This window comes from Mus musculus, chromosome 11 (assembly GCF_000001635.26).
Source record: "Mus musculus strain C57BL/6J chromosome 11, GRCm38.p6 C57BL/6J".
Taxonomy (NCBI): domain Eukaryota; kingdom Metazoa; phylum Chordata; class Mammalia; order Rodentia; family Muridae; genus Mus; species Mus musculus.
The window spans coordinates 101,028,874-101,041,657 of NC_000077.6; the positions used below are offsets into that span (position 1 = coordinate 101,028,874).

Sequence of the window (12,784 nt, forward strand, 5' to 3'; positions counted from 1 at the left end):
GGGGCTACAGGGCAGATAGTCTCCAAATGAAGCTTAAGAGATGGAGTACCGCTAAAGCACAGAAGGCCGTGTCCTTAAAGATTCGTTCTGATGCCACCCAAGTTTAATTGTTCTAGAACTTTAAAGCTAGGCCTGTAAGCCCAGCACTCAGGAGCCTGGGACTAGGACTGCTGTGAGTTCAAGGTCAGTCTAAGCTACACAGTGAACACCAGGCCAGCCTGAGCTGCAGTGTAGACTGTCTCAAATGAAGTTTTCACCCATATTGAGAGTTCTGAACTCTTGGTTTTCCTTCTGGGGCCCAGGGCGACTACGTGCACAAGTCTGTGTTCATCATTTTTTTCCAAGGCGATCAGCTGAAAAACAGGGTCAAGAAAATCTGTGAAGGGTAAGAGATGTTACCTGCAACCAAGAGGCACAGCTGTGCTGTCTGCTAAAGGCTCAGAAAAGTGAGGCCTGCAGATCCCTCAGTTCTGCTTTCACTGGGAATGACATTAGGAGTATTTGAAACCATCAAATGTAGCTCAGGTTTCATTTTATGTACTTTTCAAGTATCAGAAGGCCAGCTCAGGGGCTCAGGTGCTCACTGCACAAGCATACGGTCTGGAGCCTGGAGCCCTAACACCTCGTAAGTGCCAGGTGCGCATGGCAGCTGTCATCCCAGCATTTGGGAAGCTGACGGTGGGAGCTCAAGAGCACGCTGGCTAATTAGGTTCTCTGCGTGGGCGAACTCTAGGCTCAATTGAGACCCCACCTAAATGACTCCTGGTGTCAACCGTGGGTCCCCAAGACATGCACACACACATGCAAATGTCCCTGCCCACACACATACATATATATATATATATATATATATATATATATATATATATATACACACATGCATGCTGCACACACATACTCATATCCCCACCCAAAAACCCAGCAAAGTCCTAATTCCTTTATTCAGGGACCGTGGGTTTACATGCCAACATAGTGCCACAGACACTGTATAAACGTTCTGGTATTCCGGCTATGGACAGAAATTTTACCACGTCATTTTTCTCTAGTAACTTCTAATAAAAATTATTTTTTAAATTATTTTTTCAACATTCTTTTGTAAAGATTTGTTTATTTTGTGTTTATGAGTGTTTTGCCTGAATGTGTTATGTGCACCACATGCATGCCTGGTGCCTTTGGAGGCCAACAGAAGAGTGTCAGATCCCCTAGAGCTGGAATTACAGGCAGGTGTGACCCACCACTCTGGTACTAGGAACTGAACCTGAAAGAGGAGCCTGTACTCACACCCGCTCAGCCATCTTTCCAGCCCCTTAGTATTTTTTGATCTCAAAATTCTTTCATAGCTGTAGAGAATGTCAAGACTGCTCGGCATTATTGCTGTCTGCAGGCCACGTCACATGAGTGATTAATGTTCATTACCACAACAGGCCAGTCTGGCTGTGCTTATCCTGTAGTAAGCTAGGATTAGTTTCCAAGGGGATTTGCATGGACTGCACTAAGACACTTCAGTGTTCCTAAAGCTGTTCCTGTACTCTCCAGGTTCCGAGCCTCCCTCTATCCCTGCCCTGAGACTCCACAGGAAAGGAAAGAAATGGCTTCCGGAGTCAATACCAGGATCGACGACCTCCAAATGGTACAGGGGACCATGGGAATCGGACTTTGTGACCTACTACGGTAGTGAGCTGGTCTCCTCCCTTAAACCCTTGACAGTTTGTTGAGGCACCTGTAGCAGTTGGATACCAAAAAAAGAAATGTGTGTGGGTAGGAAGTCCCCCTGGGGACTGGCAAAAGTCTCAGTATAGGACTGTTAAAAATAGCATTAGTCATCCTCCAACAAGAAAGGAATGCGAAGCCTCTGGAATCCTTACTGCTTAAAGAGCAGTCCATTCCCCTCCACTTCATGAATCTGAGATGGTTTTTTACAATAATACATTTTTCTTAAAATGTGCTGCATTAAGAAAAAGAAAAGTCAAACAACCCAAAGTTCATGTAAAGCCAACTCCATCCTCACACACTCTTCCCAGCAGCCCCTGTAACAGCACGATATATCTTCTGGTTACCTTTGATCCGAACCACATGGTCCAGTCAAAGAGCCTGGAGGTGACTCTTGAACCCAATAAGAGGACTGTTAGATTTTTATCAATTTACAATGCGAAAGTCATGCACACTGTAGTTCTGAAAGCTTCTAAGGGAAGAGCTGTGATTTGTGCTTTATTTGGAAGGAAAAGCTGAGCAGGGCTTGTTACTTCAGGAAAGAAAGAGTGCGGTAGTTGTTTGTTTTCCTTAAAACATTAACAAATGCACCCCCCTCATCCCAAGGCAGTTCTTTGTAGCAGTGGCATTGTCACAGGTAGTGGATGGCTCTTGTTTCCCCTCTAGCCTCTGCCGTATTGGACACACCAGCTTGACTGGCTGCTGGCGAGATATACTTACCCATTTAACCATGGGAAAGACAGAAGGTTGATGTGTGTAAAGAACTGTTGTTGGGTAGTATAAGCTATTTTAACCCATCCTGGCGTCTATGTCATACTCTTTCTAGGCTTATGGGTAAGTTTAAAGAGAATGTGTAGGAGCCATTGTGAATGACTAGAATTTGATTTTTTAAAAGTTCAGCTAGGGGCCAACATGATGACTTAGCAGATAAAGGCATCTGACACCAAACTCAACATCTCTCCGTCACACACTGTGACACAGCATGCTTATACATACATACACACACACATACACACACACACACACACACACACACACACACACATAGTTTTTTTGGAAAGTTTAAAAAAAAATGTCCAGGGGCTGAAGAGATGACTCAGCAGTTAAGAGCACTGGCTATTCTTCCAGACATCCTGAGTTCAATTCCCAGTACCCACATGGTGGTTCACAACCATCTGTAATGGGATCAGATGCCCTCTTCAGGTGTGTCTAAAGAGAGCAACAGTGGACTCACATACATAAAAATAAATAAGTTAATCTTAAAAAAAAAAAAAAAAGAAGTCTAGCTATAGACAACTTTTCAAAGGGATCGAAAAGCAAGGAGAAAGGAAAGCAAAGAAAACATAAGGGCTTTCAAATTCAGGCATTGTTCAGATTGAGTATTAAGAAATTTTAGTGTTATTTTTTTATTTATTTTTGTTTATTTGTTTTTCAAGACAGAATTTTTCTGTGTAGTCCTGGTTGTCCTGGAACTCCCTCTGTAGACCAGGCTGGCCTCGAACTCAGAGATCTGTCTGTCTCTGCATCCTGAGTGCTGGGATAAGAGGTGTGGGCCATCACTGCCTGGCAGCTTCAGGTTCTCAGCCTTACTCTATCCCTGTGTCTTTCTAAAAGAAAGTGGAAAGAATTATGAAACAGTCACAACTAGCAGGAAAGAAATGAGTGTGACACACTCCTAAAGTGACACGGTTCCCAAGCATGGTGGCATTTTAAAAAAAAAACCTACAGAAGTCACCTCCTTTGTGCAAGACAGTTTTTCAGGGATCAGCTGCTGCCCCGCGACTGGAGGCTTTTCCTTTATTTTTTTTTTAATTAATTATTTATTTATTTATTATATGTAAGTACACCGTGGCTGTCTTCAGACACACCAGAAGAATGCGTCAGATCTTGTTATGGGTGGTTGTGAGCCACCATGTGGTTGCTGGGATTTGAACTCATGACCTTCAGAAGAGCAGTCGATGCTTTTACCCAATGAGCCATCTCACCAGCTCAGGCTTTTCCTTTATGTAGTTAACATGAAACTTTTTCCTTTTCAAAGAATTTACAATATCTTTTCAAAGCTTTAAGAGATTCTGACACAGGAGTGTGAGAGTGGGTGGTTGGCACAGTTCCTTACAATTGGGAGCAGTGGGCTTAGCTTTATTTTGTAAAGTTACATCTTAATTTCACTGTATTGACTAGATACATGTGTGCCTGCACATCATGGCACACAGGTGGAGGTCAGGGGACAGCCTGTGAGATCCCTATCCCTTCCACCTGGGGATGGTCCTCAGCTTCTCAGGCTTGGGGGCAAGCACCCTTACCTGCCAAGCTCTCCATCGCACCAGCTCCTTAGTTTCCTATAACTACTAACGTCTTCCATATTTGATGATAAACAAGGCACGGGAATGTAGACTGTCCCTGTGTCTTCCTCTAAGGGCATCTGTACCGGTTTTTAAAGGACCAACACACAAGCTGTTTCCTCCTAACCAGGTAGCGCCTGGACCTGTTGTCGCTCACTGTCCACTGGTCCTTTTTTTTTTTTTTTAAGATTTATTTTTATTATTTTTAGTTATATGTGTGTATGCACGTTTATGTGGTAATGTGAGTACATGTGCCTTTGGAGACCAGAGACATATGCATGGGATCCCCTGGGGCTGGAGTGATAGGTGGTTTAGAGCCACCCTCTCATGGGTGCTGGGAACTGAACTCTGGCCCCCTGGAAGAGCAGCAGCAGCAGCAGCAGCAGCAGGAGCTCTGAACTGTGAGCCATCTTGCCGGCCCCCTAGAAAGTCACTGACCTTAATGCAAGCAAACCCAGGGGTCTTTCTGTGTTGTGCCTTGGATTAGCGGTAAGATTGAATATTGAGAAAAAAAACTAAACTAAACTAAAAAATATTTTCCTGTTTGTCATCAGCTTGGAGCTACATGAAAATAATTATAATCAGAACCCATTTTCCTTCTTTTATTTTTATTTTATTTTTTGTAGTGGTGCTAGAAATTGAACTTAGAACCTCATGCATGCTGGACAATTTCCTCTACTACTGAGTTATTTTCTCCACCCCAGAACTCAAATTTTACCACAATTCCGTGGTAGCATGCTTTCATAGCATGTACAAGGCCCCAGGCTCCATCCCTAGCCCGGTGAGAACTCACATTTCTTGCAGTTTGACCCCCCCCCACCATCCTAAACCTACAGAACCCCAAATAATACCCCTTGCTAGGGGAAGGATAAGGTTGTTTCCTGGCGATCCTTTCTAGAAAGCAATGCCAGTTTGCATTACGATGGAAGACTTGTGTTGGAAGATCCCCTCCCCTTCTCCTCCCTCCCGCACAAGGTTCTGAATCAGACGGAGGACCACCGCCAGAGGGTTCTGCAGGCAGCTGCTAAGAACATCCGCGTCTGGTTCATCAAGGTGCGGAAGATGAAGGCTATCTACCATACCCTGAACCTGTGCAATATAGACGTGACCCAGAAGTGCCTGATCGCAGAAGTCTGGTGCCCTGTCACTGACCTGGACTCCATCCAGTTTGCACTACGAAGAGGCACGGTGAGTCTCCAGCTAGCAGAGAACCCAGCGAGCCTCCTACCTCTCAATTTCATTTTTATGACAGTTTCGCCTTGAGAGTCCTTTAATGTCGTCTTCTACCCTGAGAGTATGCAGGACTGGTCTTTTCCAGAGCGGAAACTGCAGCTCAATGCTGTGAAGGGATTTGGTCATGGCTGTGATTCCTCAGGACAGACCGTCCTGGAACATTAGCTTCCTGGCTCGCTCTCTCTGTTGACTGCTCCTTCTTGGTAGTTACAGCAGCCTGCTTTCTAAGACACTGACCTCAGTAAGCCAGGGAGGGTGTGTACATGCACATGTATGTATATATGCACATATATATGTGTGTAGGGCAAGGTTCTTGCCCTTCCTACGGCTGCAGCCCTTTAATACAGTTTCTCACGTTGTCATGATCCTCAATCATAAAACTATTTTCATTGCTACTTCATAACTGTAATTTTGCTACTGTATTGAGTGGTAATATAAATATCCAATATGCAGGATATCTGATATAAGACCCCTGGAAAAGGGTGGTTCAAAGCCCAAAAGAAGTCTTGACCCACAGGTTGTAGAGGGAGGGTGGACTTGTTTCTAACTTACGTGACTAGAAAAGGCATCAGGAAAAGGTGGAGTTTGATATAACAAGGGGTGTAGCTCAACAGCAGAGCATTGGGTTGGCATGTGTGAGGCCCTGGGCTTGGTCCCCAGAGCTGAAAACAAATGAGTAAACATCGAAAGGGTGACGTGTGATCACGAGCCGGATGGCACAGTGGGGACATACTCAGGAAACCGTATGGACAGGGCAGGGGAGGCAGCTGAGCTGGGAGATTGTGTGTCTTACAAGTACAAAGCCCTGGTATTTTTGTTTGTATGTTTTGCTCTTCAAGACAGGGTTTCCCAGTGTAGCCTCTGCTGTCTTGGCACTCATCCTGTAGACAAAGCTGGCCTTGAACTCAGAGCTCCACCCACCTCTGCCTCCTGAACACTGCCAGTCCTTGCTAGCTGAAGCCCTAGTTTAGTCTCCAGTGCTGCATAAGCCAGGATGGTGGCATATCCTTGTAATTCCAGTACTTGGGAAATAACAGCAAGGGGGATCAGGAGGTCAGGTCCTCCTTGGCTATCTAGTAAGTTTGGGACCAGTCTGGGCTACACGAGACCTTGTCTTAACAAACAAAACCTCCCCAAACAAGAGGGAAATCGCTGCAGATAGCAGCCTGAAATACAGTGCTGTAGTTCGTGCACCATGTTAGGCGAGAGCAGGGTTTCTAATGGTTTATCTGGAAGAGCAGCAGCTAAAAGTGCGTCCAGTAGATTGAATGCAGTTATGAGTGACTTTTCAAAGGTCACAAGATTTATAACTCACTCTGGGAGGTTAGAGCGGCTGTGAGTTATGTAGCTGTGATCAAAGCAGATTCAAAAGCATGACCAGCAGACCATGAAGAGCCAAGAAATCCTGAGGGTTGGTGGCCAGTCACAAGGCTACTGTGAACATAGAGTTGTCATTGATGAGGGATGTGGGCAGGACTTGACAAAACCTGATGGATTTGTGAGACATTCTCAAGGGAAAAATGAATACATTATCTATCTATCTATCTATCTATCTATCTATCTATCTATCTATCTATCCATACATACATACATACATACATACATACATACATACATCTATTTTAAAGTACAGTAACAAGATTAAAAATGGTTCTTAGGCACCAAAGTTGTGTGTCCCAGGCAATTAAAGTTCATAGGAGTCAGAGCCCAGCAGGAGGACCTTCTTAAGGGAAGGATAGCCGGTTGAGCTGCAGTCACACCAAGGCCCTGAATAGAAATCTGTGAGAAAATATCAAGCAGACAGTAGGGCTAAACTAAAGAGATCGGAGTGTTAGCAAGTGTGGAGGCACCTCGGGGGACCTCAGAGGTGACCCTGAAGAGAGGAGTCCCCAGAGCCCTGCAGTGTTGCTGGGTGGGTAGAGAAAGAGCTGGTGTGTGGTCAGTGGCTTCATGAGCATCTTAGCTGAACCCCAGGCCTTCAGGAAGGAAGAGTAGGTGGGGAGCAGGGCAGAGAGTGTGGTCTGCTTTCTCTGGTCTCGAACTCTCAAATTCAAGGGCTCCTTCCCCCTCAGCCTCCTGGGTATACCACTGCCTGGCTTACATTTTTTTTCCACCATAACGATGTACTTTCTAAGAATTCATTAAAGCTCACTTTTTATTTTTTATTTATTTATTTGCCTGCAGATATCCACTCTGTTTGCTTTATTTATTACTGTTTTCAATTGTTGAAGTCATTTCTCACTATGTAGCTCAAGCTGGCCTTGTGATGCCCAGGCCTCGTGGCGCGCTGGGGATCTCAGGCATGAACCACCATGGCGGGCTCCAAGACTTAACAGAAATCTTCTGTTGTCAGTTTTAGATCTAGTCCCAGTTTTCCCAAAGACTGAGAAAAACATAAAATAATCTTGATTTTTCTTAGTTTAACTGGAATGTGTATATATATATATATATATATATATATATAATACATGTTTTATATGTTCAGAGTGAATGATAATATGTATGCACACCTGCATAGCCATGAGGACAACCCAATTCTGACATGTTGCTAATGTTCCCCCAGGAACACAGTGGGTCCACTGTCCCCTCCATTCTGAACAGGATGCAGACAAACCAGACACCGCCGACATATAATAAAACCAACAAGTTCACGCACGGCTTCCAGAACATAGTAGATGCTTATGGGATCGGCACTTACCGAGAGATTAACCCAGGTAAAAACATTTGATGTTTTCCCCCAGCAGGTGTGTCTGGTCCTCAGCCTACTGGCTGCCTACGCCTTAGGAGAGCTATGAGTGCAGCCCAGCAAGAAATCACAACCTTATTTAATGTTTTAAGAGCTTTTGTGTGTATGTGTGTGTGTGTGTGTGTGCAGTTCCCTAATGCAAACTTTGTAAACAACATTATGTCACAGGGTCAAGAGACTAGACATGTCTATCACTTCATTTGATTCTTTTAAGATTTTTGTTGTGGTGTTGTTTTGTTTTGAAACAAGGTCCCATCATTTATCCCTGGCTAGCCTGGAATTTACTCTTGTAGACCAGGTTGGCTTCCAAGTCACAGAGATCTGCCTGCACCTGCTTCCTAGAGCTAGGATTAAATGCCTGGCTAGTATTTCAGTTTTAGACTCTGTGAGACAGCTGTTTTAAAGACGTAAAGATGGCCAGACTTGAGTTGGAGTGTGAATCCTGTGAAATGTGCCCACTGGACACGAGCAGCTCCATCACTGAATAGTGCTTCACTGTGAGCTCTTTAGTAGATGCTGTGTGTGTCCTCAGTGCTACAAAACACCTGGCATCTCAAAAGAGTAACATCACTGGGAATGGTGGTACACACCTTTGATCCTAGCACTTTGGAGGCAGAGGCAGGCAGATCTCTTTAGTTCAAGGCCAGCCTGGTCTACAGAGCAAGTTCTAAGCCAGACAGGGCTACACAGTGAAACCCTGTCTCAAAAAACCCAACCAAACACACACTTGGCTTTGGGGGACTGCTTTAAACATACTTTTTTTCAAGTTGCCTCCTATTCTAGAATGACTTTTTAGTTTCCCTGTCCTGGAGCTAGACAAAAAACACAGCAATAAGAACTGTTTTCAACACAAGTCAGGGGGTCTCCTGTGTTGAGTTAATTATCAATTCAAGAGTCGGAGCATTCAGCTTTAGCCTGCAGCTCAGAAATGGTTGCTGCACAGAGAGGCAACAGCTGGTCTAGCCCAGAGCAGAGTCCCGAGGATGAAGGAAGGGAAGAGAACAACATGCTAGTGTTGTCAGGGCTCTGTTTCCCTTCATCCTCTCAGTGTGAAGTGTCAGCTGTAGCATGCAGCCGTCAGCTGCTCTGTGGGGTGTGGATCTCACTGTAACAGATTTTCCTGAGAGAGGGTCTGTTCACGCAGCATGCAGGAATAAGCATCCCACATCAACCTCGGAGTGCAGACAGGAACGAGGCGCGTGGGGACTCAGTGCCTTTACTTACCTCGTGCCTTTTCCTCTGGCTCCTTTGTAGCTCCGTACACTGTCATCACCTTCCCCTTTCTGTTTGCTGTGATGTTCGGAGATTTTGGGCACGGCATTTTGATGACGCTGTTTGCTGTGTGGATGGTGTTGAGGGAGAGCCGGATCCTCTCCCAGAAGCACGAGAATGAGGTACTGTTCCGGTGACCCCTGCACTGGACTGGGTGGTGAGGTCTCTGCAGCATTCATGATGATAGCAATGATCAGAAGGTCCATGAAGTTACCAAAAGGGAATAGGAAGTTGTTTGAATATTGAAGAAGCCATGTACTGAGCCAGTGGATCTATTTTAGCATTCTTTTTATTTCACTTGTGGTTCTGGGGGTAATCCTTGATGTCACTGGGGCTGGGCTGGTACTCTGACATTGAGCTACTTCTCCAGCCATCTTAGCCTTATATTTTGGTTGTTGGTTGAAGCTTTCAGAGCCAGAATGGGGTGGGCTGCTGTGTGGTTGGTGTAAGGAGCGTTGTCACAAGGGATGCTGCCACACTTCATTTTTATAACCCCTTTCCTCTGGCTCCCAGATGTTTAGCATGGTGTTCAGCGGCCGGTACATTATTCTTCTGATGGGACTGTTCTCCATCTATACTGGACTCATCTACAATGACTGCTTTTCCAAGTCTCTGAATATCTTTGGGTCATCGTGGAGTGTACGGCCAATGTTCACTCAAGGGAACTGGACGTAAGTTGCAGAAGCCAAAAGCCAAAGCTAATTCCTTGTATGTTCGGCTCTGACTCATAGGGCCAGCAGTAAACTAACACCCGGTAGGAAGTAGTTGAAAATGTTTGGTTCAGAAGGACATATTGTCTCCTCTTATTTATACTCCAGTCTGTGAAGGGCTTTATGATTGGTTCAGCAAATAGCAAGGATCTGAGCCTATAATTTAATGTAATCTGTCATCTTATTGACTTGTAAATTAAAAGCCAGTTACCTAAATGCCCTACTTAGTTATGTATTAGTGCTTAGTTTTCCTTTTTTAAAGATTTTTTTTCTATTTATATAAGTACACTGTAGCTGTCTTCAGACACACACTAGAAGAATGCATCGGATCCCATTACAGATGGTTGTGAGCCACCATGTGGGTGCTGGGAATTGAACTCAGGACCTCTGGAAGGAAGAGCAGTCAGTGTTCTTAACTTCTGAGGCATCTCTCCAACCCTTAATTTTTCTTTATGTTTGATTCCCTGTTGTTCTTAACTACGAATTCCTCTTCTCTCTCTCTCTCTCTCTCTCTCTCTCTCTCTGTGTGTGTGTGTGTGTGTGTGTATTGATTGTGTAGAGATGCAGGCGTGTGTTGTGAAGGCCCAAGGGTGACGCTGGTTGTCTTCCTAACTGACACATGGAGGCTTCAGGGTCTCTTCCTGAACCTGGGGCTTGCCATCAGCCAGGCTGGTTAGATAGCTTGTTTGTCTCTGCTTCCCATAAGGGCTGCTACACCTGCCTGGCTTTTATGCAGGTTCTGGGGATCCAAACTTTGGTCTTCATGCTTACCAGGCAAACACACTCCCTCCCCCCCACCCCCACCATCTCCTTAGCCCCTAGTTTCTTTATTTTTCACTGAGGAATGGAGATAGCTGTAGTCGTTTCTTTTATGCTTACTTTTTAGTTTCCTTTTCTCAATCACAAATAAATGTGGCTTTTTCTAACACAATAGGGAGGAGACGCTTCTGGGGAGTTCTGTTCTCCAGTTGAACCCCGCTATCCCTGGAGTTTTTGGTGGCCCGTACCCGTTTGGCATTGATCCGGTAAGTGTGCCTCTTTCTGACATGCGGCTTTTCCCTAAAGATTTTGATGCTTGTTTGAGTACTAAGAGTTGAACGGAAGGTCTTACATGTGCTAGACAAACGCTCTCTAGCTCTTGAGCTGTGTGCCAGCCCTCTGTTTGTTTTGTTTTGTTTTGTTTTGTTTTGTTTTGTTTTAAGATAAGTTCTCAGCAAGCTGTCTTTGAACTCACTCTAGCTCAAGCAGGACTTGAACTTTTTAATCTTCCTGCCTCAGCTTTGAAGTTTTTAACTGACCTTGAAATGAGAGGTTTAAGGTAGGGTTAACTGGAGCATACCCATAATCCCCAGCACTTGGGGAGCTGAGGTAGTAAGTAACATCACCCCAAATATGAGAGCAGCTCAGGCTTTGGAGTGGAACCTGTACAAAAACACCACCACCACAAACAAACAAACAACCACCACCATCAAGAAACAAAACAAAAAAACAAACCCCAAAACTGACTTACATACTGAAAATTAAAGCAGGAGCCGGGAGGTGCTCAGTCAATCGAGTGCTTGTCATACAAGCGTGAGGACCCAGGTATAGATCCCAGGAGCCACATAATGGCTGGCATGTTGGCATGCACCTTTAGCCGGAGCGCTATGGAGTAGAGACTGGCAGAGCCTGGGCGATCATTAAGCAGCCACTAGCTGAGTCAGAGAGTGGGGGGATCAGCGAGAGACCCTGCCTCAAAAAGTCAGGTGAAGGACAACTAAGAAAGAGCTAGCATCAGCCTCTGGCCTCCGTGTGCACACGTACACATAGACACACTCAAAGTGTTCTTAAAGCTTAAAACAAAATGTAAAGAAATGAAGGTATGTTAAAACTGGCAGGGTTTTTTAACGTGCATATAAGGGCTTCTGTTCTTGTGGAAATGCAATCGTATCATTATGAGAAACAAATAATGTTTTTCTGTCATCACTCCTCAGCATGTAAGTCTCAAAGGAGCTTCTCTTTCGGTTGTGTTGTGTTGTATTAGAATATTTTGTTTTGATTTTTTTGTCTTAGCGTGGCTGGAACCCAGTGTCTCAGGCAGTCTAGCCAGGCATTCCAACCACAGAGTTATGCCCCCAGCACAGAATTGCTTGCCTTGAGTTCATTTAAGAGGAAAAAAGGCACTAAGTTAATCCTGCATGAAATTAGGACAGAATTTCCAACAATTTTTGCACTGATACTTCTGTAGTTTTGTACCACGTACTCTGCCAGAGCAGCATTCTAGAGTTGATGACTATAAAGTTAGGCTATTGATCAAGTCTGAAAAACGTTGAAGGTGCTTTTACATCAGACAGTATCAAATGTGCAGTCAAGATCTAATGCTTGTGCTTGGTTTTTTTGAGACAGGGTCTTACATAGCCTAGGCTGTCCTCAAACTCATTATGTAGTAGAATGGGGCCTTGAACTTCCAATTCTCCTACCTCTAAGTGTTGGCATTACAGAGATGTGCTACCACACCTAGTCTAGGAGTTAATTCTTTATCTAAAAATAAGCACACCCAACTCATTGATGTATTGATTTGCTTTCTTCTTTATAAATGATGAAATGATACCAAAATTGTGTTCAAAATAAGTTTATGATTCACTTTGAGTGTTTGATTGCCCAGCCTAGTTTATATTCCTGTCTAACCAGGGCAGTGTCACACTTAATCAATGTCTTGATGACTCCATAAGGGAAAAAAAAGAACCCAGCAATGTAGCAAGAATTCTTACATGAGCCGGGCAGTGGCGGTG

General features: G+C 44.5%; 1 protein-coding gene and 1 non-coding gene across 19 annotated transcripts in view; both read left to right on the forward strand.

Moving 5' to 3' along the window:
* Positions 1 to 12,784, forward strand: part of Atp6v0a1 (ATPase, H+ transporting, lysosomal V0 subunit A1) — a 54,298-nt gene that overhangs the window by 19,452 nt on the left and 22,062 nt on the right. For all 18 annotated transcript variants that reach the window (XR_388336.2, XR_388335.2, XM_006532049.3 and 15 more), the window contains 7 exons: positions 303 to 385; positions 1,537 to 1,630; positions 5,028 to 5,240; positions 7,849 to 7,999; positions 9,286 to 9,425; positions 9,817 to 9,974; positions 10,948 to 11,038. Coding sequence is in view for 16 of the 18 variants with exons in the window: in XM_006532049.3 (XP_006532112.1) it covers positions 303 to 385; positions 1,537 to 1,630; positions 5,028 to 5,240; positions 7,849 to 7,999; positions 9,286 to 9,425; positions 9,817 to 9,974; positions 10,948 to 11,038 (930 nt within the window). In the remaining 2 variants the exon portion in view is untranslated. The remainder of the gene's footprint in view (positions 1 to 302; positions 386 to 1,536; positions 1,631 to 5,027; positions 5,241 to 7,848; positions 8,000 to 9,285; positions 9,426 to 9,816; positions 9,975 to 10,947; positions 11,039 to 12,784) is intronic.
* On the forward strand, positions 1,467 to 1,536 carry Mir6928 (microRNA 6928). The gene has a single exon (NR_105893.1). It is a non-coding gene; the product is annotated as a microRNA 6928 (primary transcript).